Source organism: Pelmatolapia mariae, linkage group LG5, assembly GCF_036321145.2.
Source record: "Pelmatolapia mariae isolate MD_Pm_ZW linkage group LG5, Pm_UMD_F_2, whole genome shotgun sequence".
Lineage (NCBI taxonomy): Eukaryota > Metazoa > Chordata > Actinopteri > Cichliformes > Cichlidae > Pelmatolapia > Pelmatolapia mariae.
In genome coordinates this window covers 28081474-28106890 of record NC_086231.1, presented here as the reverse complement: position 1 = coordinate 28106890, position 25417 = coordinate 28081474, and the positions used below count along the sequence as shown (strand labels likewise).

The 25417-nt window shown below is 40.2% G+C and overlaps 2 protein-coding genes across 2 annotated transcripts; both read right to left on the bottom strand.

Moving 5' to 3' along the window:
- Positions 1-326: 326 nt before the first annotated feature.
- LOC134627218 (monocarboxylate transporter 2-like) lies at positions 327-13671 on the bottom strand. The gene is made up of 5 exons (XM_063473167.1): positions 13599-13671; positions 12878-13098; positions 9137-9280; positions 5019-5822; positions 327-1214 (listed from the first exon to the last, which is right to left on the bottom strand). Exons 2-5 carry the CDS (start codon positions 13092-13094, stop codon positions 940-942), a joined length of 1440 nt encoding a protein of 479 aa, XP_063329237.1. The 5' UTR covers positions 13095-13098; positions 13599-13671; the 3' UTR covers positions 327-939.
- A 1670-nt stretch (positions 13672-15341) lies between these two features.
- On the bottom strand, positions 15342-25185 carry kbtbd8 (kelch repeat and BTB (POZ) domain containing 8). Its single transcript, XM_063474595.1, has 5 exons — positions 25144-25185; positions 20483-20690; positions 19964-20270; positions 18656-19475; positions 15342-18484 (listed from the first exon to the last, which is right to left on the bottom strand). Exons 1-5 carry the CDS (start codon positions 25157-25159, stop codon positions 18021-18023), a joined length of 1815 nt encoding a protein of 604 aa, XP_063330665.1. The 5' UTR covers positions 25160-25185; the 3' UTR covers positions 15342-18020.
- Positions 25186-25417: the final 232 nt, after the last annotated feature.

Sequence of the window (25417 nt, the reverse complement as noted above, 5' to 3'; positions counted from 1 at the left end):
CAGCTACAAACAGCTCTGCTTGAAATGTGAAAAAGCACAACAGCTTCACAACACAGCTGATGGCAAGGTCCACTGATAAAGAGGATGATGCCAGTGAATCAACTCAGAAATAATAATTTCTAGTTTTAGTTCCCCATCCTACTATGTGGAAAAACAAACAGCTTTTTGTTGTTTACAGAGTAAAAGGCGCTCATATCAGTTTGCAATGAGGTAGATCAATACAAATCAAAAGGTTAATGTATAATAAGATTATACATAAGGTTATTTTGTGCCTTCAGAACAAAATAACTGGCAGGATCAAGAATGAATTGCAAAAAGGTTTTTGTTTTTGGTAACACAAAAGGTATTCCAACAGGATGCATTTCTCATCTTAAAAAAACTTGACCCAATACTGATATTTACTTACAGGCTGCACAAACTCACATGCACAGGAAAGGTAGCTAACCTTTTTTAAACTTTCAAAAAATTGGTTAACCATCTTCAATTCTTCATCAAGAGCCATAACCAGGTCAAAGTTGTTCATGTATGGCTTGTACAGCAAAACTTCCATCAACTTTAGCTCTACTTTGTGCTAATAAGCAAAAGTAATAAGAAAAAAAAATAAAAGTAAACACACTAAGCTAACATGGTGAATATAGTCAAATTTATACCAGTGAGAAATCTCCACGTTTAACTACGTTAAGCAGCTTTGCGCGCCGATATTAGCAATTAGCTCAAATTGCTATACAACCTGTTAGCATGGCTGTAGTCTCTGTGTTGTCTGCTGGTTGAAAGACTTTACAGTTCATCAAATGTCAAAGTAATTGCCGACTGACTGAACGAATAAATCAGTCTGTTAAAAATGAGTGTGGGCAAGCAGAAAGCAATCTGTGCTAAGATCAACCTGTACAGCTACAACTATCATCCCGCTGCATTCACGCTAAATAAAGCAATCACATTTCATTTTGTTTCGGCGCTCTCTGGGTCCTGCTGGGCTGTGCTCATCTCCGTCTCCTCAGCTTCAGGCTGCTCCATCTCTGCCGCTGAGATCCTCATCTGCTCCTGGTTCTCTATGTTAGTTTGGTTACGCTCTCGGTCTTTAGCTCTCTTTTCTTTCTCCAGCATGTGGTAGTTGTAGATGTTCATGACGAAGAGAAAAAGCCCGCCAGTCGTGATGACTGAGCCACACATGAGGAAAAGGTACTTGTAGTCGCCAAAGATGTCTACCAGTAACCCTGTGTGGAGGAGGCCAGAAAGAATATTTAAAACTAATCAAAGAAAACACAGCACAGTGAGAGTATAGCGTCTAGACAGCAAGTTTGAAGGTGAAGAGGAAGATCAGACTCAGATATTGCTTATGAGTGCGTGCAAGAGAGCGAGAGTGAGCATAGGCCAATTTGAGAAGAGCCATCTCGGAAATGACGGGGCCATTACACCCTTCTTGGCTCTCCTGAATCGCCGGGAAGGCAATTTGGATGGCTGCTACCAAAACGAATCAGAAGAGAGGCATATTCTCAGAACCATAAATATCCAGCTCAAGTCTGCAGAAAAGTGACAAATGTGGTTTAGATCAGATTTGAGCCTGTGGCTTTTCTGAGTCCTAAGTGCACAAGTCGCCCCGACCCCTGTTTTCCCCTCCAGACACGGATCGATAGGCGAATGTCGCTATCTCTCTCAGTCTCGGCATCTAGGACTGTCCACCTCACTGCATTACAATCCCCCTTAAAGCCGTATGGAATCATGGCAGCTCGCCTCAGAAGCTGAAGTATTTTGAGCAGGATTAGTTTCTCTTTATTTTCTCTTACTCCTAGAGTCTTCCCTTCTCTTTCCACTATTAAACATCTAGTTAGTAAAGATGACTGTGTTTATCATCAGGTCAGTTTTATAAAATTCTGCTTGAACCAAACACCCAACTTTCAAAAGACATTTAAATTTGATGTTTGTCAAACATATTAGGAAGCACATTTAGTACAAACATGCTACAGTCTCCTTTTGAAACCAATTAAAGACGATGTTAAACTATAAGGAAATTAAACGGATTCCCTTAGCAGATACCACCTGCCATCTTTGCAATGGAAGATTGTGTTAAAATAATGTTTGTGTGACTGAATGCAATGTACTGTACTATACTAGGAGGGGGTCACTTTGCATTTGGATCTCAATGCTGGCTGTATTATCTGATTGATAGCACTCATCTGGTGCCTGTACTCCAATGACCATCACCCTCATTAAGACAGCCCTTGATTGGCTAAGCAGTAATTAAGTCCATCTGGCATAGTCACCTCTTTTTTTAATGTATTCACAGCTTAATTATGGCCCAGGTACAGGACTTTAATGACGAGAGTTTGAACTGAGCGTCATTAAACACCCAAAGCAAAAGGGTAATTACACCCGCTTACCTCACTTCCTCCTAATTGGATTGACCCGAAGGTTTGGGGGAGCAGTAACAAGCAGAATAGGGGAGACATAACGATTGAGCCCTCTGGAGGAGATTGTTAGACGTGCAGGGAGGCACTTATTTACCCTATTAAATGAGCGCCTCGGAACACGGTCGCTCTAGACAAACTGGGGGGCCTGTAACTTTTCACCTCATTAAAAGTCAGGTTGGAGGCAAAGGACGCGTTTGTCAGCAGGATGATATTCACAGCTGATTAAGTCATGTTCAGCTAAACTACTGTACATCCTCACCTTGTTTATTTAGGACATTAGGCCTGTATGAACACTGGTGAACAAGTTGAGCAACAACAGAGTGAATGGCTTGCTTACTGCAATACAGAATGTGTTATTGACAGACATCACCAAAAATGATAAATACCTTTCAAAACCAAATTTCTGAAAACACTAGGGAGCGTACACCTACAAGTATTCTAGTCTATCCTTACATGCATGAAGAAAGATGGCCACAAGTTAAGAAAAAAGTTACATGTAGAAGATGGTAACTAGTTTATCGGACAAAATAGGTCCGCCTCGACTTGTTAAGAAAAGCAGTAAGAGTCGGGGAATAAATGATTTAAAAAAAAAGCAACATGCAAATGATGAAAAGGAGGAAATACTTTGACTGATATTGCAAAATCAACTCTAGGCTAAAATGGCTATTACACTATATCTCATAGTAATGTTAGTAGCTTTTTTCTTTTTGTTTTACAGGGACAATGAGCCAAAATGCTGAACAGGTGGTCAGTGTAGTATTGTGTGCTAAGATTGGGGGATATGTAAAAATTTCCAGCCGACATTCGTCAATCCAATAAATGACAACAGGCGATATATTCGTGCAGGTGACTTTTTGATGGGCGGGGGATTGTAATCACGCACCGACTGATTTACGCATTTAGAATTTATTCGTAAGTTTTGTTTGGAGGGAATACTTTACCTTCTTTTCTTGTTTGTTTCAGTATTAATATAGCTACTTTTTGGATTATTGAATCATTTATTTATTTATTTGAGATGCACTGAATTGCACAAAAGACTTTACATCTGAGGGTTTGGGGTTTTTTTATGTTCGCTCGAAGAGATATTTTGATTTTTAACTTACTTTTTGTTTAATTTTGTAAGTGTGTAAGACAGACAAACACTTGACCGGCCTGTAAACACGGTTATAGTGGAAAAAAGAATCCAGTTTCTCTTTGTTTCCCTCCCCACCATTGTGGTTTTTGGGTTTTTTTAATTTAAATAAAATGTTTTTGTTTTTTCTGAACATAGGCTACTGCCGTTCTTTCTTTCTATTATGAGTTTAAGTAAATGAATCGCTGCATTTGGGTGACTCTGAGGAGGGTGGATTTGTTCGCAGCTGCTAAAACAGCGCTATTATTTTTTCCATTGACTGCTTTTGTTAGCTTCAACCAACATTATTAGCAAACTTACTCATGGGCAAATAAATAAATCGCTCTTGTAAAAACGATCAAAGGCTTTTACAAGAGCGGTGGGTCCAATCGCCCAACCTTACTGTGTGCTTCCTAATGTGACTTTTACACACTATGATGTAGATTCATGCATAAGTGAATCAATCTTAAAGTTTGGCATTGTTTTTTCCCCATCAGTTTTGCAACATGAAAATATTTTATAACTGCAATGAAAACCAACAATACCACAATACAAACAATACCACCCTAACTTTACCTCATAAAGCCTCAACCATGAAATATCTGTGGATGTTACAGTGGGCTGCGTTTATAGATACATTTCTGGCACCTGCAGTAAAAAGCTGTCACAATAGAATCGTGCCCGTTTTTAATTCAGTGCTGCCTGACGGCCTGAGCATCATGGGCATTATATACTGATTTTCGGCCTCGTCTCATGTGCACAGAGATTCTCTGAATCTGTTGATGATAGTATGTACTGTAAATGATAAGATATTCAAAGTCTTCACAATTTGATGTTGAGAAACATTAATCTGAAATTGTTCCACAATATAGACACAGTTTGCTTCTTACTGGTAAACTGCCCATCTGTATTTCCGAGTGCCTCACTAAGATGCTCTTTATACCCAACCTGTTGCTATTGCAAATGTTCTTCCAGCTGCGGTTAAAGTCAGACTGTAAATAAAATGCAGCTTTTTTTCTCATCTTTAAATGAAGCCTGGATTTGCCCTAGATGCTCCATTATGTCATGACAGCCTGTGCCCATGAGCATAGATGGCTTCTTTCCAGCAGGAAATCACCATGACGAACTGCATCTTTGTGTGGGCGTCTCATACAATACAAAACATCCATACTCAGTGATAATGCGGCTCTGTCTTACAGAAATGATACTGTTACCAAGCTTTACTGCAACATAATGCACAGCCTGCGAATGAAAGAGATAAACAAACAAATATTGTTTGCAAGGCTGCTCTCGCTTGAAAGCGGTTATTTCCTCTGTAACGGTGGAAATTTCTCTTTTCCCCAAGTGTTTCTGCAAGGTAAGTATATATTACCTTGCTCTTTGCCTCAGTTGTAGAAAGAAGCAGCGTAAAGCAATCTTAAGTGATCTCAGAGTAAATATGTGTACTTGTGTAAGAGAAAGACAGAAAAAGGATTATGTATGAATGAAGGATGTGTTACCTGCAGCAGGTGGTCCCAGCAGCATGGGGAAGCACTCCATGATTGTGACAAGTCCAACGGCGCTGGGGAAGCGCTGATTTCCCATCAGATCCATAAGGCATTCAAATATCAGGGCGAAAACCATCCCAAACCCCACACCAAAAAATACTGCGTAGACCACCAGGAGGGTATAGCTCTTCATCAGAGGGCACAGCAAATGGCACGTTCCATTAAAAACCATGGCAAAGCTGAAGAAGTACTGAATTCTAGGCCTGATCCACTTGCTGTTGGCTACCAGGCCGGTGCCAGGTCGAACAAACATGTCAACAAAGCCCATAATGGAGAGCAGGTAGGCTGCAGAGTACCTCTCAACACCTTGGCTAACAGCATAGGTAGACAGGAACACAATGGGTGCATACGCTCCAAAGATGAACATGACATTTCCTATTAGGTAAATGACAAAGCCCCTGTCCCTGAAAAAGGACAGATCCACAAACTTCTTTGTGTTCTTCACACAGCTTCCTTTTATCTTAGTCTTGCACTTATTTGGCCGATCCACGTTTTGCTGCGGTGCACAAGAGAGTGGCTTACAAACAGGTCGCATGAGGGCTCCAGCAACACAACAGTTGAGCATCAGACCCCCTAGGATAAGGAGGCTTCCTCTCCAGCCATATGTGCCCAGTAGATATTGGTTAAGAGGAGCCAGGAAACACAGGAACACTGGACTGCCAGCCATAGCAAGTCCATTGGCTAAAGGACGCCTGGCCAGAAAATATTTACTGATGATGGTGAGAGATGCATTCAGGTTAAAGGCGAGTCCACAACCTGCATGTAGAAAGATTGAAAACATCTCAGTCACATTCCAAAAACCCTCAGGAAGAAAAACCCTACTGAACCTAAGCTCCAAAGGGTACTTAATTAAATTAAGACTAAATCTGCCGGCTGCTCATTAAGGTTCCATCTCATTTCACTTTTGCCATCTAAAATCTCATTACAGGACTCTGGAATTATTTCAGAAATAATTTCTCCATTCAAGTAGAAATAAATTGGAGAGCCTGGGTAATACATTTACTCACTTGCCTTTCTATGCAGAAAATTTTAATCTAATTGCACCTTATTTTGAAGAAGATGAAGAGTTACAGTTAGATAGCTACGGTGTTTAAAATGTCTCCCTCTAATGTCAGGGTATTCTTACGATGCATAAAGTTTTTGTTGTTTGAGGGTTTTTTTTAATGCATTTAAATTGGGATTAACTATATTAGGCTTTTAGGGGGACATAAAAAGTGTAATTTAGCAATTTTTTCTTTCCTAATGAGGAATTTCACGTTATTTTGACTTTAAATTTAAAAGACTGACTGTAATCACAATAAATGTGACATCTACAAGTCACCGAATTACTACACTGTCCCCTAAAACTTAAGAGGAACACTTAATCATCACAGTACAATAACATAAGTTAAAGCTGCTGCCAGACTTGTTTTGGTGCAAGTGAAAGTGACAACAGGTTGTCTTCATTGGAAAGGCAATCTCCAAAAAGCCACATGGCACCATTTAGTTGTAATCCAGCTCCTCCAGGATGGCACATCACCTTCTCAAAATGGTTTGCTGTATCTCCCAGCACAGTCTCAAGAGTGTGGAGGCCATTACACAAGGAGACAGAGCTGTAAAGGGGTGCCAACCCAGCAGGAGTGGTGTCTGCTCCTTTGTATGGGAAGGAACAGGACCCAGCAAAATGACCTCCAGCTGGCTGCTCATGTGCATGTTTCTGACCAAAGTCTCATAAACAGACTCCATGAAGTGTTCATAACCAGCACCGTGCAGCTCCAATGGCATTCGCCAGAGAACATCAGAACTGGCAGGTTCGCCAAGAGCTCATCTGACAGATCTGAAAGAGTCTGGAGATGCCATGGCAAACCTGTGGTCTGTGGCCACCACATGCAAAACAATTTCTACATTTCTGTTGCCTGTCCAGTGCACCTGTTGCCATGTTCATTTGCACCGAAGCAGGTGAAATGGATTCACAATGGTTCATGCTTTCTGACTGCACAGACTGACACCTCTTTAGGTTCTATTAAGTGTTCTATTTAACTTATTTTTAATGCATTTTAATGCATAGCAGTGTGTTTTAAATGATCATGGAACCCCAAATCATGACGTACCAAAAATAGCAATAGAGGAATTTTCCATGCATTTGTGCTGTCACACCTGGATTATTGTATTGCCTTCTTTTTACAGGCTTAGATAAAGCATCTTTAACGCCTCCAAGCAATGCAAAATGCTGCAACCACACTAACACATTCTAGTAAATGAGCTCACATTAACCCTGCTTTATCATTTTTAATTTGGCTCCCAGTTGACTTTAGAATTTGTTTAAAATTTCTTGTATTACATACAGAATACTAAATGGACAAGATCCAAACTATACATCTTGTCATCATTTTGTCTGTGAAAAGCACTATATAAACTAATGGAAATATTTAAAATGACGCTCTTAGTTCAATTATAAATATGTACTATCATCAAAATGTCCTAGAAAGTGTTGAGATTAAATTACTATTTGAAGTGCCTCAATTCTATGCTTTATATTAACTAAAATACCATGTAACCATATAGTGTAGTATTAAGTGGACACGGCCCTGAAAATAAAGGCATTAGATTACATGTCCTTGGGGGGTAGAATGCTGTAGACTCTCGCTCACGCTTGCCTGGGAGAAAGTAGATAACAGGGGACCATCTTCTAGTGGAAAGTTACTGAAACACTGTTGTTTAGACTAGAGAGGGACCAGCAGATTGATTGTTTGATTGTAGTTGATTGTTTATTCTGAGAAAAACAGGAATGGGATATTACACTGTTTTATGATGCATTATACTGCTGATTTATAAGAAATACTGTTTCCAGAGAATCATGGCCTTATTTTTCTGATTAGAAAGAACAAAACATACTGCACAGGAAGCCAAGGTCATAACTTAGGCTCACTGAGAAAGAGAAAGAATGTGAATGCTTAGTTTGGAGGGGGGCCGAAGGTATAAGAATGTGAGAAACGGACACTTCGAGATTTGCCGGACATACCTCCTGTGCACATCTCCCATCCGGACGTTTGTAATGCTCAAAGTGTTGTATGGAATAAAGAGAATTGTATTGATTAAAGAGACTGTTGATTGAGCATTAACACACCGAGTGTTGTTCAGCCCAAAGATTAAAGAGTTGGGGTATTTAACAAAAGTCCACTGTGTGTATTGCCAATGCAGTCAATCTTAGCAACACAGATTGTTAAAGCTGAGGTATGTGCAGAGAGACAAACCATGAAACTGTTCATGTGATCTTGTGTTGTGCTTTAACGGTGCCAGGCAGGTGCTCCAACCAATCAGAAGGATTCTTTATTCCAGTGACAAGGACAGCATACCTCACCAGCTTCTCAGCATCATAAACACCAGTGAGAGACTGAATAAAGAGTAATTCTGAGATGTATTTCACTGTGTGTGGGGTGCTTTTTTATTAATGTGCGGGTATTTGTGTATGTGTAAGCATATGTCTGCATGACTTCTAGGCAAAACTGCCTAATGCCTGTGTGTCAGTGCACTAGGCACAGGGGAACAGTGTAGAGCCCACACATGCCCCAGGCACCACACATGGCCCAGCCACTCGCTGTGCCTATTAATCCTTCACAGGGGCCCTTGGCTGGGTAATGAGCCTCTTAGGATGGCAGAGAGCCCCCATGTGACGAACCTGATTGGAGCTTACGGAAGAGTACAGAGGGCCATGGAAGATCATGCTCTCTGGGATCAGAGACAGTTCTGTCTTAATTACTGTCCTGGTCCTGGTCCCCTCGGTGCTCTAACTGCACCCTAGGAGCCGGGGCAGATGCCCAGGGCCTTCAGGAAAGGCATGGCAGTCTAGTTATGGGGAGCAGATCTGAACCAAGAGATTCTAAAAGGGATGTGAAAAGATGCAGACTGCCAACATCCCAATCCCACTGGGACCAGGATTGATGGGAATGCAAACTGAATGGTAAACAAGTATGGCATGATATCTTGGTTTTAGTCTGTGATCAATTATGAATTCCCAAAGTGAGACCACAAAAAGTAAAAACTGTTCAAGCAGCAGTAACACATACTGCTTAGAAATAAAAGTACTGTACCTCCAATGACGCCAATGCAGAAGTAGAGATAAGCGATGGAGCTCCCAAAAGATGCGGTTACCATAGACACTCCACACATCAGTCCACCCATGATGACAATTGGTCGGCTCCCAAAACGATTGACCAACATGCTGCTCACCGGTCCTGCAAAAAACAGATGAACACTGAGAAAGAGCAGTACATTCTTGTATTATGTTACTTCTTAATGTCGCCAAAGTTTTAGCAATCCGGGTACCTACTACTTCAAGGTAAACTGATGGGTCTAAACCAGTGAAATTCATCATGTGATCATAGGGCTAAATTCTGCCACACAATTTTGTAATGAATAGCTCATTAAAAAAAATAAATAACTTAAAAGATGAGTTTCATGTTTTTTTTTTAAATGTGTGTTCATTTTATCTGAAAAGCATTATTATTTGCGCATTAGCTGTTGAGCATCCCTGATCTAAACCAAGGGCAAAAGGACACCACAGAGGGTGACAGAAGACCTCCACAGCAAAGCAACCTGGCAACTCATTAAACATTCCCCTGATAATGTAAAACACTACACCCAGTGATCAATCAGCAATTAAAAAGCCTTTTATATGCTGTCACTCTTTCCTTCATTCATAACCTTGCCTGAAAGAGTGACATTGAACCACCAGTCATTCTCCAGAATAATGAAAACCTCTATATTCTTATTGCTAAAAGACAAACTCCGTGAACCTACACGCACTTCTCGAAAAAAAAATTAAAGGAACGCTTTGAAAACGCATCAGATCTCAATGGGGAAAAAAGATACGTATACTGATGTGGACTGTGTTAGGAATGAAAAGTTCACACATCATTTGAAGGCAATAAAAATGATCAACCCGCCCCCCAAAAATCAAAGTGGAAAAAAAAATGATGCAGCAACGATGCTCAGTTGTATGTCCCCCACATCCCTGTATGCATGTGTGACAACGTTGGGGTGTGCTCCTAATGAAACACCGGGTGATCTCCTCCCAGATCTGGACCCGGGCATCACTGACTTCCTGTTCCTGTTTTAGCAGTTGTCTCATTGTCCTCTAGTGCAGCTGTTGTTAATTTCATTAACACCAAAGTGGGTGAAACTGATTAACAGCCCCCTCTGCTACTTAACTTACCTAATCAATATCCCAGCAGTTTAACTGAACTGATGCTATACTCTGATTAAAAGCTGTTCCTTTAATTGTTTTTAGCAGTGTAGTTCAGTGGTGGTAGCAGTGATAGATTCAATCTTTTTGCATGTGACAAAAACGAATAATTTGTTCCAATTTCTTTCGTTTTTGCACTAGCAATGTGATTCTTAAAGAGCCATTAGCTGAAGACCTTGCATATCTCAAAATGGTGCAGTGTGTCCATAAAGAAATCTAGGAAAACTGGACAAGTAGAATTCATGTCCTTGGGAAATAGGAAAAAAGCATTCTTAAGGGAGGCCGTAGGGAAAAAAGGCTGAGGTATTCCCAGTTACACAAGAACTGGACTTAAAATTAGTGGCAACAGGTCTTATGGAGTGATTAATCCAGATGTAAAACTTTTGGTTCAGATCATTGTTAATATTTACGGAGGAGGTTAGGAAGACGATACAAAAGTGAGTGTCTACAACCAGTGGAGGCTCTGTTATGGTTTGGGGCTGTATATCAGCCAGTTGTGTTGGGCATCTTATCAAAACTGATGGAATAACAAATGCAGAAAAGCACCAACAGATTTTGGTCCACCACACAATGCCATCTGGAAAGTGTCTGATTGGCGAAAACTTCATTTTTCAGCATAATAATGATCCAAAACACACCTCCAAAGCAGTAAAAACATACCAGGATTTAAAAAATAAAAATACAAACTTTCGACAGAAAACAACAAAAGGCAGCCAAGATCCAAACAACAGCTTCAAGAAGCCTGGAGAACTATTCCTGAAGACTACTTAAAGAAATGACAAGAAAGCATGCCTAAGACAGATCAGGCTGTGTGAAGAGCAGAGGGGGTCATACCAAATACTGACTTTCATGCTTGTTAGAATTATACAATATTTATTCTTTTCACCTTATATACTCTATTTCCATGTATGATTTGACATGTTTTAATAAATTGCTGCACCTGTGTCCCATTTTCCTAGCAAAATATAAAGGAATGAAGGGTGACTCAAGACTTCTGCACAACACTGTATGGGAAATCAAATATCCACCCAGCTGTTTATACAGTTACACAGGTTCCAAGCAGGGTCAAAGATAGATCATCGTTTTCGTTGTAGCCGTGTCACAATAGGGCATCTCTTGTTCTACCACCGTATCCATTTCCATTATAAGTTTATCATTGTGACTCGTTGAGTCAGAGGTTTCCTGAAAAGGCTGTCATGTCTCTCCCATGGGGGCCCTGGTGTCAGACCCCACTGTGCTGAACCTTCCTCTGATATATTCCCCTCTTTCCTTCTCCTCCGCTAGGTGACATTGTTGAATCCTTGCCAAGGACAATATGATAAAGTCCTGTGCCTGAGCCACATTGGAGGGGAATATTTCACTAGTTAGGCCGCTCTGAGTTGAGTGCAGGTGAGTAACATTGCGTGCTGTCCTGTAACCTTGAAAGCAGATACTAACAAACTCGGGTAAAGAAAAAAAAAAGACAAGATGAAGAAAATCACACTAAATAAAAACTCAAGATTCTACTTTTTTCTTTCAGCAGTGAATAAAATATTTATGTCTTCACAAAATCTTAGAGAATACAGTTTTTGTTACCTTTATTTATTCTCAACTTTAGTATTTTGAAGACAGCATATAATATATCTAAGTAGGGTCTGATTTGTGACATCTGACTTCACTTCTACAAACCCAAATGTAGATGTCACATGCAGTGGTGCTTACTTCCATAAATTCCTTTTGGACCTCAGTGAAGAGACTTAAATTTAGGTCATGTGACTTACACGGTAGCAACGTTCACTTTATTAGGCAGCGGGTGCAGTCGCTCATGTGAAGCCAATTTTACTCGTTACTGTATTTCTCTGTCTAAATTACAACCGTACACAATAGTCGTGCCTTTGCAGCGGACACAGACACCACACAAACGATCTTTATGAAACTGGAATTTTTGTGTTTATGATGCTTATCGCCAAGTACAAATGCACAGAGCAGACTTCTCAAAATACTCATCTGTCTGCTGTGGGCTGGTTTGAAGCTGTGCTTTAGTAATGCTTGTTGCAACTTCTTACAGAAGGTGTAGAGAAAGTCTGATCAACAGACCATGATCAGTGCTAGTATGGGGTGTACGTGGTATGTCAGAGCCCTAGGACAACTAAATAAAACACAAAAGAACAAGAGACAAAAAAAAAAAACTCAGCCTGGTTAACCTGCAGGCTATTATTTACCAGCCAATACAAATGTGTTCTCTAGTAGTGATAAGAGTACTGATTTAGAGGTGCTGACTACAAAAAGTGTGATGGCCTAAAGGTACGAGGCCACACTACACTGCATTCCAAGCAGCTCTGGGTTTGAGATTATCATATTTATGCTAACCAAGTGGTTTATTGATGTAGCATCACATATCACAGCTGACAAAAACAGACTGCAGAAGACTATTCAAATTCAATTCGGTTTTATTTATACAGCGCCAAATCACAACAACAGTTGCCTTAAGGCGCTCTATATTGTAAGGTAAAGTCCCTAAACAATAAAGCATACAGTAATGCTAACTATGTGGATAGGAAAGCTTAGAAACAGTTTAACCAATAAAGCATACACAGAGTCAACTCACCTCCTGCATACATGGCAGCTAGCATAATAGAGGAAATCCATGCTATTTCACTGTAGCCAGCCTGCAAGTCTTCTTGAATGTCTTTAAAGAAAATGGAAAGGGCTTTGGGTGTGGAGTAGGCAAACCCAATGGAAATATGGGCCCCAATCACCACCATCCAGCCCCAACCGCCATCCAGGGGCTTGGAGCCCAAAACATCTGCTGGAGCAGGAGGCATGTTCCTGTTCAGAGTGTACAGTGTAGGGGGACACAGTGTTACAGTCGCTGCATACATGAACAAAGCAGTACAATCTAAGTAAAACACACAAGCGCATATTAAAAACGAGGAGTCGGATTTCAAAATAAAAGTCTCAACATCATTCTAAACTTGCTAACAGGTAGTTGAGAGATGGACTCACACCGAACTTAAAGTTTGGGCTGTTTTCAGATTCTACGACACGTTAGACCACACCGGCCATGTTTGTAAACAGAAGCGGGGGAAATAACCTGCAAAACTACGCAACAAAGCAAGCTCTTGTGTAATATACTGCTGCTGCTGTTGGTGGTGGTCATCATAATGGGAAGTGTGTGATTTCTACCCTAGACGTATGAAAATAGAGCAAGACCCAAAGGTCTGACACTGCAATTCCACACTAGAGTTTTTTAAAAGCCAAGATAACTTTTCCGATCACTCCGCCTCGTTAAACCGTTCCGCGCAGAGTGGGGCAGGAATGCTACTCACCACCACGTGGACAAAGAAACCGGTTAACCAGTGTGTGTGGATATACTGCAGAAAGCCTGACTGCATCTTACCGTTCACTGAGCGTCTGCGCAGCCTCTCTTTACGAAGTTCCTGACCAAAGTTTCATCAGCCTACTGCTTTATTTGACTGCTGGTCACATGTCGCACACATGGGCCCGAGGTGATCCGATTCACTAAATCAATGGGACATGAGCTTTGTCTCCTCTGCGTTTTTCAGCCACACTGCTGTCTGCGGCTGCATTCAGTATGACAGCCGAAGGAAAAACTAAATTCTACACAGAAACCCACAACTACTAAGCTATTACAACAGGAAGAAAGCTGTTATGGCTGTGTCCTTTACCTTTGGCAGACAAAATGTTTTCATGTACTTTATGATGGTTTTCAGGCGTTTTCCAAGCCAAAATGAGTTGATCTGACCCATCCCCATTATTAATTGAGCTCATAACCTAACTACTCAAGATCTGCCTCTTCTACCTTGTGAAATACACACACACGGGACACTTTATTAGGTATAGCTTTCTAGTACTGGATTGGACCCACTCCTGCCTTCAGAACTGCTTTAAAACTTCATTGCACAGATTCAACAAGGTGCTGGAAATATTTCTGAGAGATTTTGGTCCACATTAACAAAAATGATGTGAATGTCGCTTTCATCCACGTCTCAAATGTGCTTTACTGAACTGAGATCTGCTAACTGTGGAGGTCATTTGAGTACAGTGAAGAAGAAACCAGTTCAAGATGATCTGAGCTTTGTGGCGTGGCATATTATCCTGATGGGAGCAGCCATCTGAAGATGGGTACATTATAGCCATAAAGGGATGGATGTGGTCGGCAATAATACTCATGGAGGCTGTTGGTGTTTAAATTATGCTCATTTGGCAATAAGGGGCCCAGAATAAGCCAAAAAAATAACCCTGACACCATTACACTACAAACAGCTGCCTGAACTGTTGATACGGGGCAAGAAGGATCCATGCATAGACCATGAACAAACTCTAACCCTACCAAATGTCACAGCACAAAGCATAATCTTCCTGTTCTTAGCTGACAGGAGTGTACTTCTGCTTTTCTAACCTATCTGCCTCAAGGTTTGACATGCTGTGCATTCAGAGATGCTCTTCTGCATACTTTGGGTCTAACAACTGATCATTTAAGCTACTTTTATAATCCTATCAACTCCAAGAACACTAGGCATTCTCCTCTGACCTCTGGCATCGTCCAATAGTGGACAGTTTCTCTTTGTTAGGCCATTTTCTGTAAATCCTAGAGATGGTTATGTAGGAAAATCCCAGTATTTCAGTAGTTTGGAACACTGAAACAAGCCTATCTCGCACCAACCATTGCACACTCTAAGCCATTAAACCCGCCCTTCTTCCCCATTCTTATGCTCAGTTTAAAGTCCACCAGGTCTTCTGGACCATGTTTGCAAGTCTCAAAGTGTTAAACTACTGCCATGTGATTAGCTGAGCAGATAACAGTTACATCTGTTCAACTGCTCACTAAGTGTCCAGTGAATGTAAATGACCTGGCATAGCTTTCCACTATCTGTGACACAGCAGCTACAGTATAAGTATCAGAGAAGTTCAAGGTAGGAAACATTTTTAGGATCAAAAATATCACAGTGGAACACAACAATATACAGTTGAGGTCCAAAGGCCTCAGTCACTTGGAAGTTAAAAATAAACAGAATAAAAATAAAACATTTCACTTTTAATAGTTTTATTTTCAAATTATGTGCAAGGTGAATTTCACAGTTGAGCTCAACAACCACTATAACCTGAAACCCAAAAAAACCAAACAAAACAAAACAACAGAAAAATAAATGGATTAAAAAGACACAATGGAATAGCACCCATAAGTGATGCATGAAGATGACCAGAACGAGCTGTGTTTGGCCGCACAGGGCAGCCAACTCTTAGGAGAAAGCAGGTTTTATAGCTTTGTGTATTACATGACTGGTGTTTGAAATATGTTGTAACAATGTAGTTACTTCATCTGTAATGCTTAGTTTCGGTGAGATGTTACAAAGATACTACTGTACTACGGGGTGGAGGGGGGGGGGGGGGAGCAAATCAAAATATATCACTCGTGCGGGTAATTTTTTTTTTCCCTCAACAGAACAGGATTACTCTATTATAACTAAACAGATAATTATGTAAAGGAAAAACAAAACAGCCACTAGAGACAACAAAAAGAAATCACATCTATTTTTCAAGTTATAAAAGAAACTGAAGATAACTTTAAAAAACTGTGCAAGTACAGCAAACCTATAGTACAGTATATTACACATAACAAAAACAACTTAAATACAGTACTGGGTATCAGTAGAAATCCTGAGAGTTCTCCGTTCCTGGTTCGCAGATGGCCGTCTGTGGACAGGTGAGTGAAGCCCAGACCCACTCTGACCCTTTTTCGTGGGAAACATTGTTCAAGCTGGGTCAACTAGAAATCAGGTTAAAGTCAGTCAACAGTGAATCTTCTCTTGGAGAAGTTAATTATATCCTCAAGTCCTTAATGAATGCGACTTTTCCTGTATTAAATGCCGATGTAAATCTCTTAAGATGATTGCTATATGGTTGCTAAAATGTTTTCACTTAATAGAAGGGCACTCCTTGCTTAGATAAAATGCACAAGAAATGTGTAGTGCAACGATGAAACAGGAACCTGCGTGAGGAAACTGACGGCACTAAAAATGTCACACTTTGACAGCAAATGCCCTCCAGTGGTGGTGTTCTTCTGTACAAGATTGTCAAAAAAAACAACAAAAAAAAACAAACAGAAAAAAGCACCAGCACCAACAGTTTGTATCCTCTCTGTGATGGCGTGTAAAGACGGATTCATAGCTTTTATATGAAGTAGCACACAACTCGGGCTCACCCCCACTTGTTTAAATAGTCTGTTTGTTCGAGGGTGCTTCGTAAAGTTTGCAGTTAAGGACCGCTGAAGTGGCGAGTTATTCAGTGCAACGCTGAGTAAGACTTTTCAGATATTCTTCATCAGGAGGAACAGTTTTTGATTCTGATGCCCCTTTTTTTCTAGCTGCAGGCACATTGGCATCACAAAAGATCTCCACGAAAAATCCGCATCACTTCAGCCAACAGCCAAACAATCGTTATGGGTACTACTGATCTTCACTAGCAGAGACGAGCACACAAAACAATTAATGCACTTTTAATAAGGTAATACAATGTAATATAGCCTAATCACAGTTCCATGATTTATTGCTACCACAAAATTCGTTTCCAACTTCCACGACAACTATAGTAAGACCTCAAATGCTCTTTTGGCATTAAGAGGAAGGCTATTGGAACCCTTTTTTTCAAGCGTTTAATCACCCGGTGTCAAAGAACAAACTCAGAGCTCAAACTCAGAGCAAACACTTGTTTATATCAACACAACGGCCTGAAATGTCCCTTTGCTCCTAATCAAAAATCTCTGAAGTTTCTGAGGTAAACCTGTTAGTTGGTCTGAATGAGCCACTTAGTGTTGCAACAAATTTGACTCCGTCCTTGTTTCTCCAATGTGGAGAGTGAATATTCTAACATTTCACTTAATGGATGCTGACTCAAAGCAGGAAAAAAAAAATGTTTGGAAGCCGCACATAGTGTATGTTTGACACACTGACACCTGTGGAGGAAGAGTGGGCAATAAAAAGTTACCATTTCACTTTCAACCTTTAAAAACACTAATGTCAATCACAAGCACACTTCAAATTAAAACTTGCATATGAAATAAACTGAAGAGAGGCATAAACGCAGAACAGGAAAAAAATCCACACAAACCTCAGAGCCAGCAATCTACTAATGACCTAAGGTACTCATCTTACCCGTATGAATATATAGTTTATATGACTATTTGTATATTTCTATATCTATATAGAGTTTCACTTTATGCTGACACATAGCATCCATATCTCCAGAGGCAACACCCTCAGTCGCATGCTTATCATTTGTAAAAATTCATACACACATTAATCAGCCACAACAGTAAAACCATTTACAGATAGCACTAATACAACCCAATCCACAGAGGCCCCACCCTGCAACTCAGGGGTTTTAACGTTGTGGCTGACTGGTGTATTTATGCACCTAACACAAAAATAGAACAACATGGCTCGACAACAAGCAAAAAAATAGTATAATTGCACTTATGAGTCATTGTACGGTTTTGTTAAACAAGCCTCAGTGTGGGTAGTTGGTGCTTTCTTGAAAGAAAAAAAAAATACTGCAATCTTTAAAAGCACCCCCATTTTGATCATGTTAAACCAGAAGTTGAAGAACTTAAGACTTAACCAAAAATGGTGCATGTGGTGCAAACCCAAGGTAACACCAGGCACAAGGCAGGCAGGACCACACTATCCCCCCCTCTGCCTCAGAGATGGGGTCCGCAAAATTCAGATACCTCAAAGCACTTTCTGGAGACACTGTGGATAAAGTTTGGCCACCACGCATTCAAAATGGCGGCCCAAATCCCAGAGGCGATCGGGTGTCTCATAGACTTTGGTCCATACGTCTGCCTCATCATCATACTGGTAAAGGGAGTTCTTCCTGCTAGTGCGAAACACATGCTCCTCCACCATGACTTGTGTAGCTCGTACAAACAGGTGTAGCTTGCCTTGCAGCAGCATGGCCTTGATATACGGGCTTGTGGCTTGGTCAAAGGGTAGATCTTTCTTGCGGCTCCATGTGTTCTTCTCAATGTCGTAGACCTCCACAGTAAAAGTACGCTGGTGGTTTCTGCAGATCCCAGCTATGTAGTAGATGCAGTTTTTATACAAGGCAGCCAGACCCTGACTCCGAGGGACACTCATTGGCGCCAGATGACTCCAATAGTCCTTACGGGGATCATAGCAGAAGAAATATTCACCTGTGCGAAACAAAGAGACATTTAGAGTTATGATCAGATGCATTAAAATGGTTTTCATATGCAGTATGTCTGTTGTATTAATATCACTTTATTTACATATTTTGTATAGATAAAAACAAACAAACAAAAAAACATAATTGCATAAGTTCCCCTGAGCACAGAAAGACTCACCTTGGAGGACGTAGATACGGTCTTTGTACTCCACAGCACTGTGAAACTCCATGGCCACTGGCATTGGACTGACTGCAGTCCAACAGTTGTCTCTGGCGTCATAGCACTCTACTGATTTTAGTGCATTTCTCCCATCACCTTCATAAACACGGCCTCCCAGTGCATACAGCTTCCCGCAGCAGTGCACAAGCCTGCATCCAATTCGGGCTCTCAGAAGAGGTGCACGTGGAAGCCATCGGTTGCCTGCATGCTCGTACTGCCAGAAGTCACTCTCTGCTCGATGGTCTATGGACACCTCACTGTTGCTCGGACGGTACCCACCAGCAATGTAGATGTCATTTTCTGGGGACACCAAGATGCCAACCTCCCGGAGATCATTAGGTGGTTTGCAGAGTTTGAACACCCTTCCTGTGGCCGTGTCCAGACAAGGCACCGTCTGCTTCTTACCTGAGTGTTTATGAGCAGCATCAAAGCAGATGACCATCTCAGAAGCAGTCATACCCAGGCGCTGTGGACAACCATTTGTACCAGTGAGGCGAGCTTTGGCCTCAGCAGGGTCTGTTGACAGGGAGAGGGCGCAAGCAAAAGGGGGAGGTATCCGATTGAGAAAGGCCTCATCCAGCAAGGGCAGACGGATACACTGGGAAAAAACCTCAGCTAGATGAGCTTCACGGCCAGGCAGATCATGCTCTAGCCAGCGGACAATGCTCTCATAGACATGCTCTTCCTTTTCCACATTGAGGTCATCATTATTCAAAATGCTGACCAACTGCTCCTTGGTCATCTGGAGGAACTCTTGCTCCCGTGATACACACAAGAACTAAAACAAAAGAAGTTTTAGAGTATCAGTTCAGACATTACGAAGTTTGATGTCAATGTTGTTGACTGCCACTGTTCCAACAAAAATAAGACATTTGCCAAAAGCAGGATCTGTGTCACATTAATTCTTAAAAGTTTTTAAGCTCTTGATGAAGACCTGAAAGACTATAAAACAGTACTCTAAATTATTTATCAATTCCCCTGGCCACTAAACAAGGAATACATAAAAGTAGAAAAAGCCATAAACATAAAAAAGGAATTAAAAAATTATATCAGCTGTCTACCAAATTATCATTACATATGAGTACCAACCAAGAAATTTAACACTCAGTACATCCTTAGTTTTTTGGCAGCCAAATGTCCTGGTCATAAAGAAAGCAGATACCACAACATGTCTAAAAATTGTGGTATAAAACAGCTGAAGGCATTCATTACATCACAGTCCAAAAGTAACTGTTAATAACCAATTTAGGCTTATGTTCAACTGACCTTCTTGCGGATATAATCCTGTGAGCGTTCCCTCAGTTCCTGGTGCCCATATGCATCAGCAAACATAAAGACTCCTATACAGTTCTGAGGGTCAAGTCGGCTGATCATGAACTGGGCACACTGGTCCTGCAGGGCAGGAATCTGGAAAATGCTGGCTGCAGTGAATAGGGCCTGGACATTAGACTCAGAGAGCGAGACCCTGGACGTGTAGGCATAATCTAAGACAAGGTGCATGGATTCAGATTCCACGCCAACGATTCGAACCTCACGCTGACTGCTCTCTGTAAGGCCACTGGTGAACATGGACCTAGAGGAACATTTGAAAAAACACAAATTCTTTTAATATTATTATAAATTCTCATCTTAAAAACTGAGAAAGTTTATCAGAAAATCGTATTTTCTAGACAACCTCTAGTCAAAATGACAGTGAAACCAAGAAAGAAAGCAACTAATAAATATTTGTAAACAAACACGTACAAATGCAGGTCATAGGCACATATGCAGTGCTGAATTTCCTACCTAAAATATGGGCTGATTGCAGCAAGAACATTTCTGTGGCATGAGAAAGTCTTGCCATGGTCCACTTCTACAACGATGTCTGTGAGCTGTGCTTCATCGTACAAGGCTTTGAGCTGCTGCAGGATGTTACAAGCATGAACAGCATCTACCCCATTGTAGTTGGTGATTGGAAGCGTCCCATTTTGTACTTGTAACAGCTTCCCTACCTCTGAACAAGAGCAAAAACAGAAAAAATTATTATTATCATCTCACTTTAATTTTTCAGTCAACTCTAAACACATGTATAACTGACATGAAAACACAAAATGCTTTATGTATATACCAAACAGCCCCAAAAGTTCAGAAAATGCTGCAGAAAAAAAACTGCCTCACAGACACTTCAGATATGCAAGCTCTAGTTTGCTACAAGAGAATATCACATGCAGTATGCCAACAAAATATACTGTAAGAGAAGAATAAAGACAGTGCACGAGGTATGAGTATTTAAAGCACTTTAATCTCAGTATCTTTAGTTGTTTTGACGAATGCAAAGTGTCAATTTTGAGAATGAATCAGAAAAGAAAAAAAAAAAAAAAAAACAGATCCCTTTGACTGAGTTAGCATTAGACATAGGTCAGGTCAGGTCCAGAGGATGTCTAGGTTTCGGTACCTGAGGTTACCTGGGGACACAAGATCAGGAGAGTTGTAAACAGGTTGCAAAACCACACATAATAACATAATAATGATAATTACTAAATTCTTTAAACAGTAATACAGTGTAAATAGTCAACAGCGCTCTGGTTTAAACACTCATTTATGTAGAAACATTTTTTTAAAAATAAAATTTAATAGATTATTACAGAAGAAAGGACTTAAATACGATGTTAACATACCTGACAATAGCAGCCACAGCTTCTGATCTGGAGCTACCAATTCTTCTGATGTTTTTGTTTAGCTGCCAGTGTAGAGCTCTGTACCGTTTGCCTATTCAGTTTATACAATGTGCATTTTTAATACTTAACTGCTATATAGTCATTTGGAGGAGCATCAATACCAACAGTAGAGTCTTCAGCCCATCCAGCTGACACACAATTTTACAGACCAGCTGCAGACAAGCAGCCATGCTTCCCTCACTAGCGGCTGAACACATGAACTGAGGATGTCCAGATCTGATCACATGATCGGAAACCGGGCCCGATCACGTGGTTTCAGACTCGATCGGAATCTGACATTACCTCCCGATCAGGACTCGGTTTTATATATATTCTCATTATTTTTTAACACATCTATAGTTATGCAGGGGCACAGAGTTAGACCTCTTGACTCCATACAGAAACAGCAATGCGTGAGGCATGACATCACTTTGTTGCAGAGACGCCTGCTGGCAAATTAGAAGACGGAAGCAGCTTTAAGCGGAAATCGCGAGTATGTCTGCGGTCTGGAGGTATTATAAAGTTGATGACAACAACATTGCCACAGCAAACTGTGAGATATGTAAACTTGGAAAAGCGACCCACTTCAGTACTGGAAAGAACATGCTAATCAGTTTCCCAGTATCGACCCAGTTGCAACCCAGTATCTCAGTGCCCCCTTTAGCTCTGTGGACAGTGAGAGACTTTTTAGTGCCGTTGCAAACGTCCTTGATGAGAACAAAAACAGGCTCAGACCTGACAAGGTAGAGATGTTAGTTTTCATTAAGAGAAACATACTTTTTTTTTTCTGTGAAACTTACTACTGTGATGACAGTAAGAGTTAGGAGTGCAGTTCCTAAAAGCACATTACTGGCTTTGCAAACACTGTGGATCTTTTATTTTTTTATGTGTTTACATGCCTGCCGGATATTTTAAGTTGAGGTGCTATTTGTTTTTATATTAGATTTTTTTATATTTACTGTTGCACTAAAGTCCATAAGTGAAGAATTTATTTTATTTATTACTTGATTGTTCAAGCTTTGTTTGTTAACAGAGTTGTTGAATAAGGTGAATTAAATTTAAAAAATGAGGAACATCCAGGATCTGTTTCTTCGCTCTTCTTTATTCTTTTTTTATGTATTATAGAAGTATCGGATCGGGACTCGGTATAGGTAGATATGCAAAATCAAATGACTCGGACTCTGACTCGATGGCAAAAAAACATGATCGGGACATCCCTAACATGAACAGTAGTTTAATCTTCACAACACTGAACATCTCTTAAGAGAAATGTTAAGAGGTAATTTAAGTTCCCATCAACAACATCAAAGTATTAAACATTTATCGTGAACATTAACCTTGTAGCCACACACATCACCATTAACTATTAGCATTTACATAAGAAAAGCACTAGCTGTGTGTTAAGTTATCATTAAGGTAGTGGCTAGCCGATATGACTAATAATAAAAAGATGACATATATAGGCAGTGTGAAGTATTTGAACTGAACCTGCAGCTAGACAGCAACAGCAGCAGTTACAACCTAGCAGACTAAATCTACTTGATCAGCAACAAAAATATAGGGCCAAGCCAAAAGAAGCAAAGCACAATTTCAGACAATCTTAAAATATCTGTCATATTTTAATGTGGGTTTTTTGCACTAAGTCCAATAATATAGAAACAGTGTTATCATTGGTGTTACAGTTTGTATTGTTGTCAGTTTTTTTAAACACATTTTTTGTCATTTTCTTTCTCCACTGGTATTGAAGATGGGATTTTCTTAGATAGTGCTATTGAGTTTGAATTTCTAGTATCATAACTACTCTATAAAGTACACAGCCTCTAACCCACTGCCTAAGAGATTTCAAAATATCTGAATTTCCTTAGCGTACATGACTACAGTATAAATACTAGAGTTTTCGTGATCTTACTCAATCCTTATGTTTCACAAACTTTGAAGCAACACTTGGAGATTATTTTAGACATTGTAGGTAAATATTGTTACTTTTCTCTCATAAAAATCTTCAAAAGAAATACTAAACCTTCTAATTATTTTATATTATAAAGCAATTTCCAGCTGCTCCCTTGTCACAAGGGGACACTACAGTGGGTAGCGTCGCATGTTTCTACGCTGGATGCCCTTCCAGCCCCTAAGGGGACTTATGCCTCCTTCTGGCATTAAACTGAGGATCTTTTACTTGTGATATGATATGCATGATATGATATACAGTTTTATTTTGGATTTTAAACACATTCAAATATATAAGGAAATAAACTCAAATGACAAACAAATGTGCATTACATGAAATAAAAACTAATCAAAGCCCAAACTGGAGTACAAAGAAGTATGCACATGCTTATGCATACCCCATGTTCAACACTGCCAATTTAACAGGATCATCATTGTGGTACCCTCATATGCATGCATATACTTGACCCACATTCATATTAGCATAAATATGAACCAATACATCTTTATACAAATATTAATTACATATTATTTTTAAAAAAAATGTCAACTGAATAAAGCTTGAACATTGCAGTTGTTCCATAAATGAAAATACAAAAAACAGCAAAACTGTGGGATAGTTTTTGTTAGGTAAATCTGTAAACCACTATACTATAGAGCCACACATATTCTTTTTATAGTGTAATAACATAAATAAAGTGTGGAGTGTGTGAAAACCTGATGACCAAATTTTAAGGATGCATGCCACCTGGGTTAAAGGTCCAGATATAATGACTGATACAGCTGTATAAATATAACTATTTCCTGCGCTATATTTGCTTGTTTCTAAATTTGTACCGAGAGATTGTTCCCTTTCTCTTATACTGAATTAAAGCAGCAGGACAATACATGAGCCTAGAAACTCGTGAGTACAGCAGTGCTGCCCTTATAAGCGTCCACAAAGTGAACGTCTTTCTTATCACATGTGTTATATCAAGTTATAAAAGTGGCACCCCAACTTTATGACTGCTGTAAAGCTTCACTTTGACTTATACGGTATATAAACTTACAACAAATGTCTCGGGTTGTGCAATGCTGACAGGACAAAGACTCTCAGTGGGTAAATAGAAAAGTACTATCACGCCAGGTGGTAGCTAGCTTGCTAACATCTCTCATCGCTGCCCTGTGCCTGCAGTAACGGTCTGGTTAGCTAATAAGACTGAAAACAAACTTGAAGAATAGACACTAATGAAGAGCGACGCTGTACACAACTTCGCCTGAATGCTTGTGTTTCACAAAATACAGTAATGTTCGCGGTTGGCTTAGCTAGTTGAGGAGCAAGCTTAACTTTTAGCAGACAGCTAGACACCAAGCTAATGCTAGCAAAGCTTTCTTTGACACAACATTACGAGATATAAATGGCGATAAAAATCTGAAGTGTTTTAAGTGTTGACGTCTTCACCTTATAGAAGCATAAGAGTGTGTAACGAAATGTCTAGTGTATTCGTTTGGTGACTATAGCCATTACTACAACTTATCTAACCTTTGTCTCTTGTCATAAACAAGTGTTTACACAGTCAGCTGTGGCAGCGAGCTAACCGGCCGAAAGTTAGCCACACAGCTAACGTTAGCTACATAGCCGGGCTAACGACAGCCAACAGTTTTGAGGAGTCGTTTAGAACCTGACCTTATTTAATGAAACTGCAACATGTCAAGACCTCTTCGTTTAATCTGTAAAGCTACGCCTGGTGAACACATAAACTTACATATTCTAACTTTAAAAAGCAATATTTAAGTACACAAAACAATGAAGATTTTGCTAACCTCCACTGGCAGCCATTCTCTCCAGTCTGTCTCAGAGCAGACCGACAGAAACGTCAAATGAGTGCAGAGCGGAGCCCCGGAAACAAGGAACAGCCAATCGCAAGAGGAGAACGGATCTCAGAGCCAATCATTTTCCTTTTTTCTGAAATAGGAAAAAGTTAATACTGCATGGATAAATTACACACAGGGCACTCGGTTAGAGCCAACCAAAAGAAGTCAAATCAGCAGTATCTAAACAGGTGCATCCAAAGCAGAGGTTGGTTTCATATCTTGG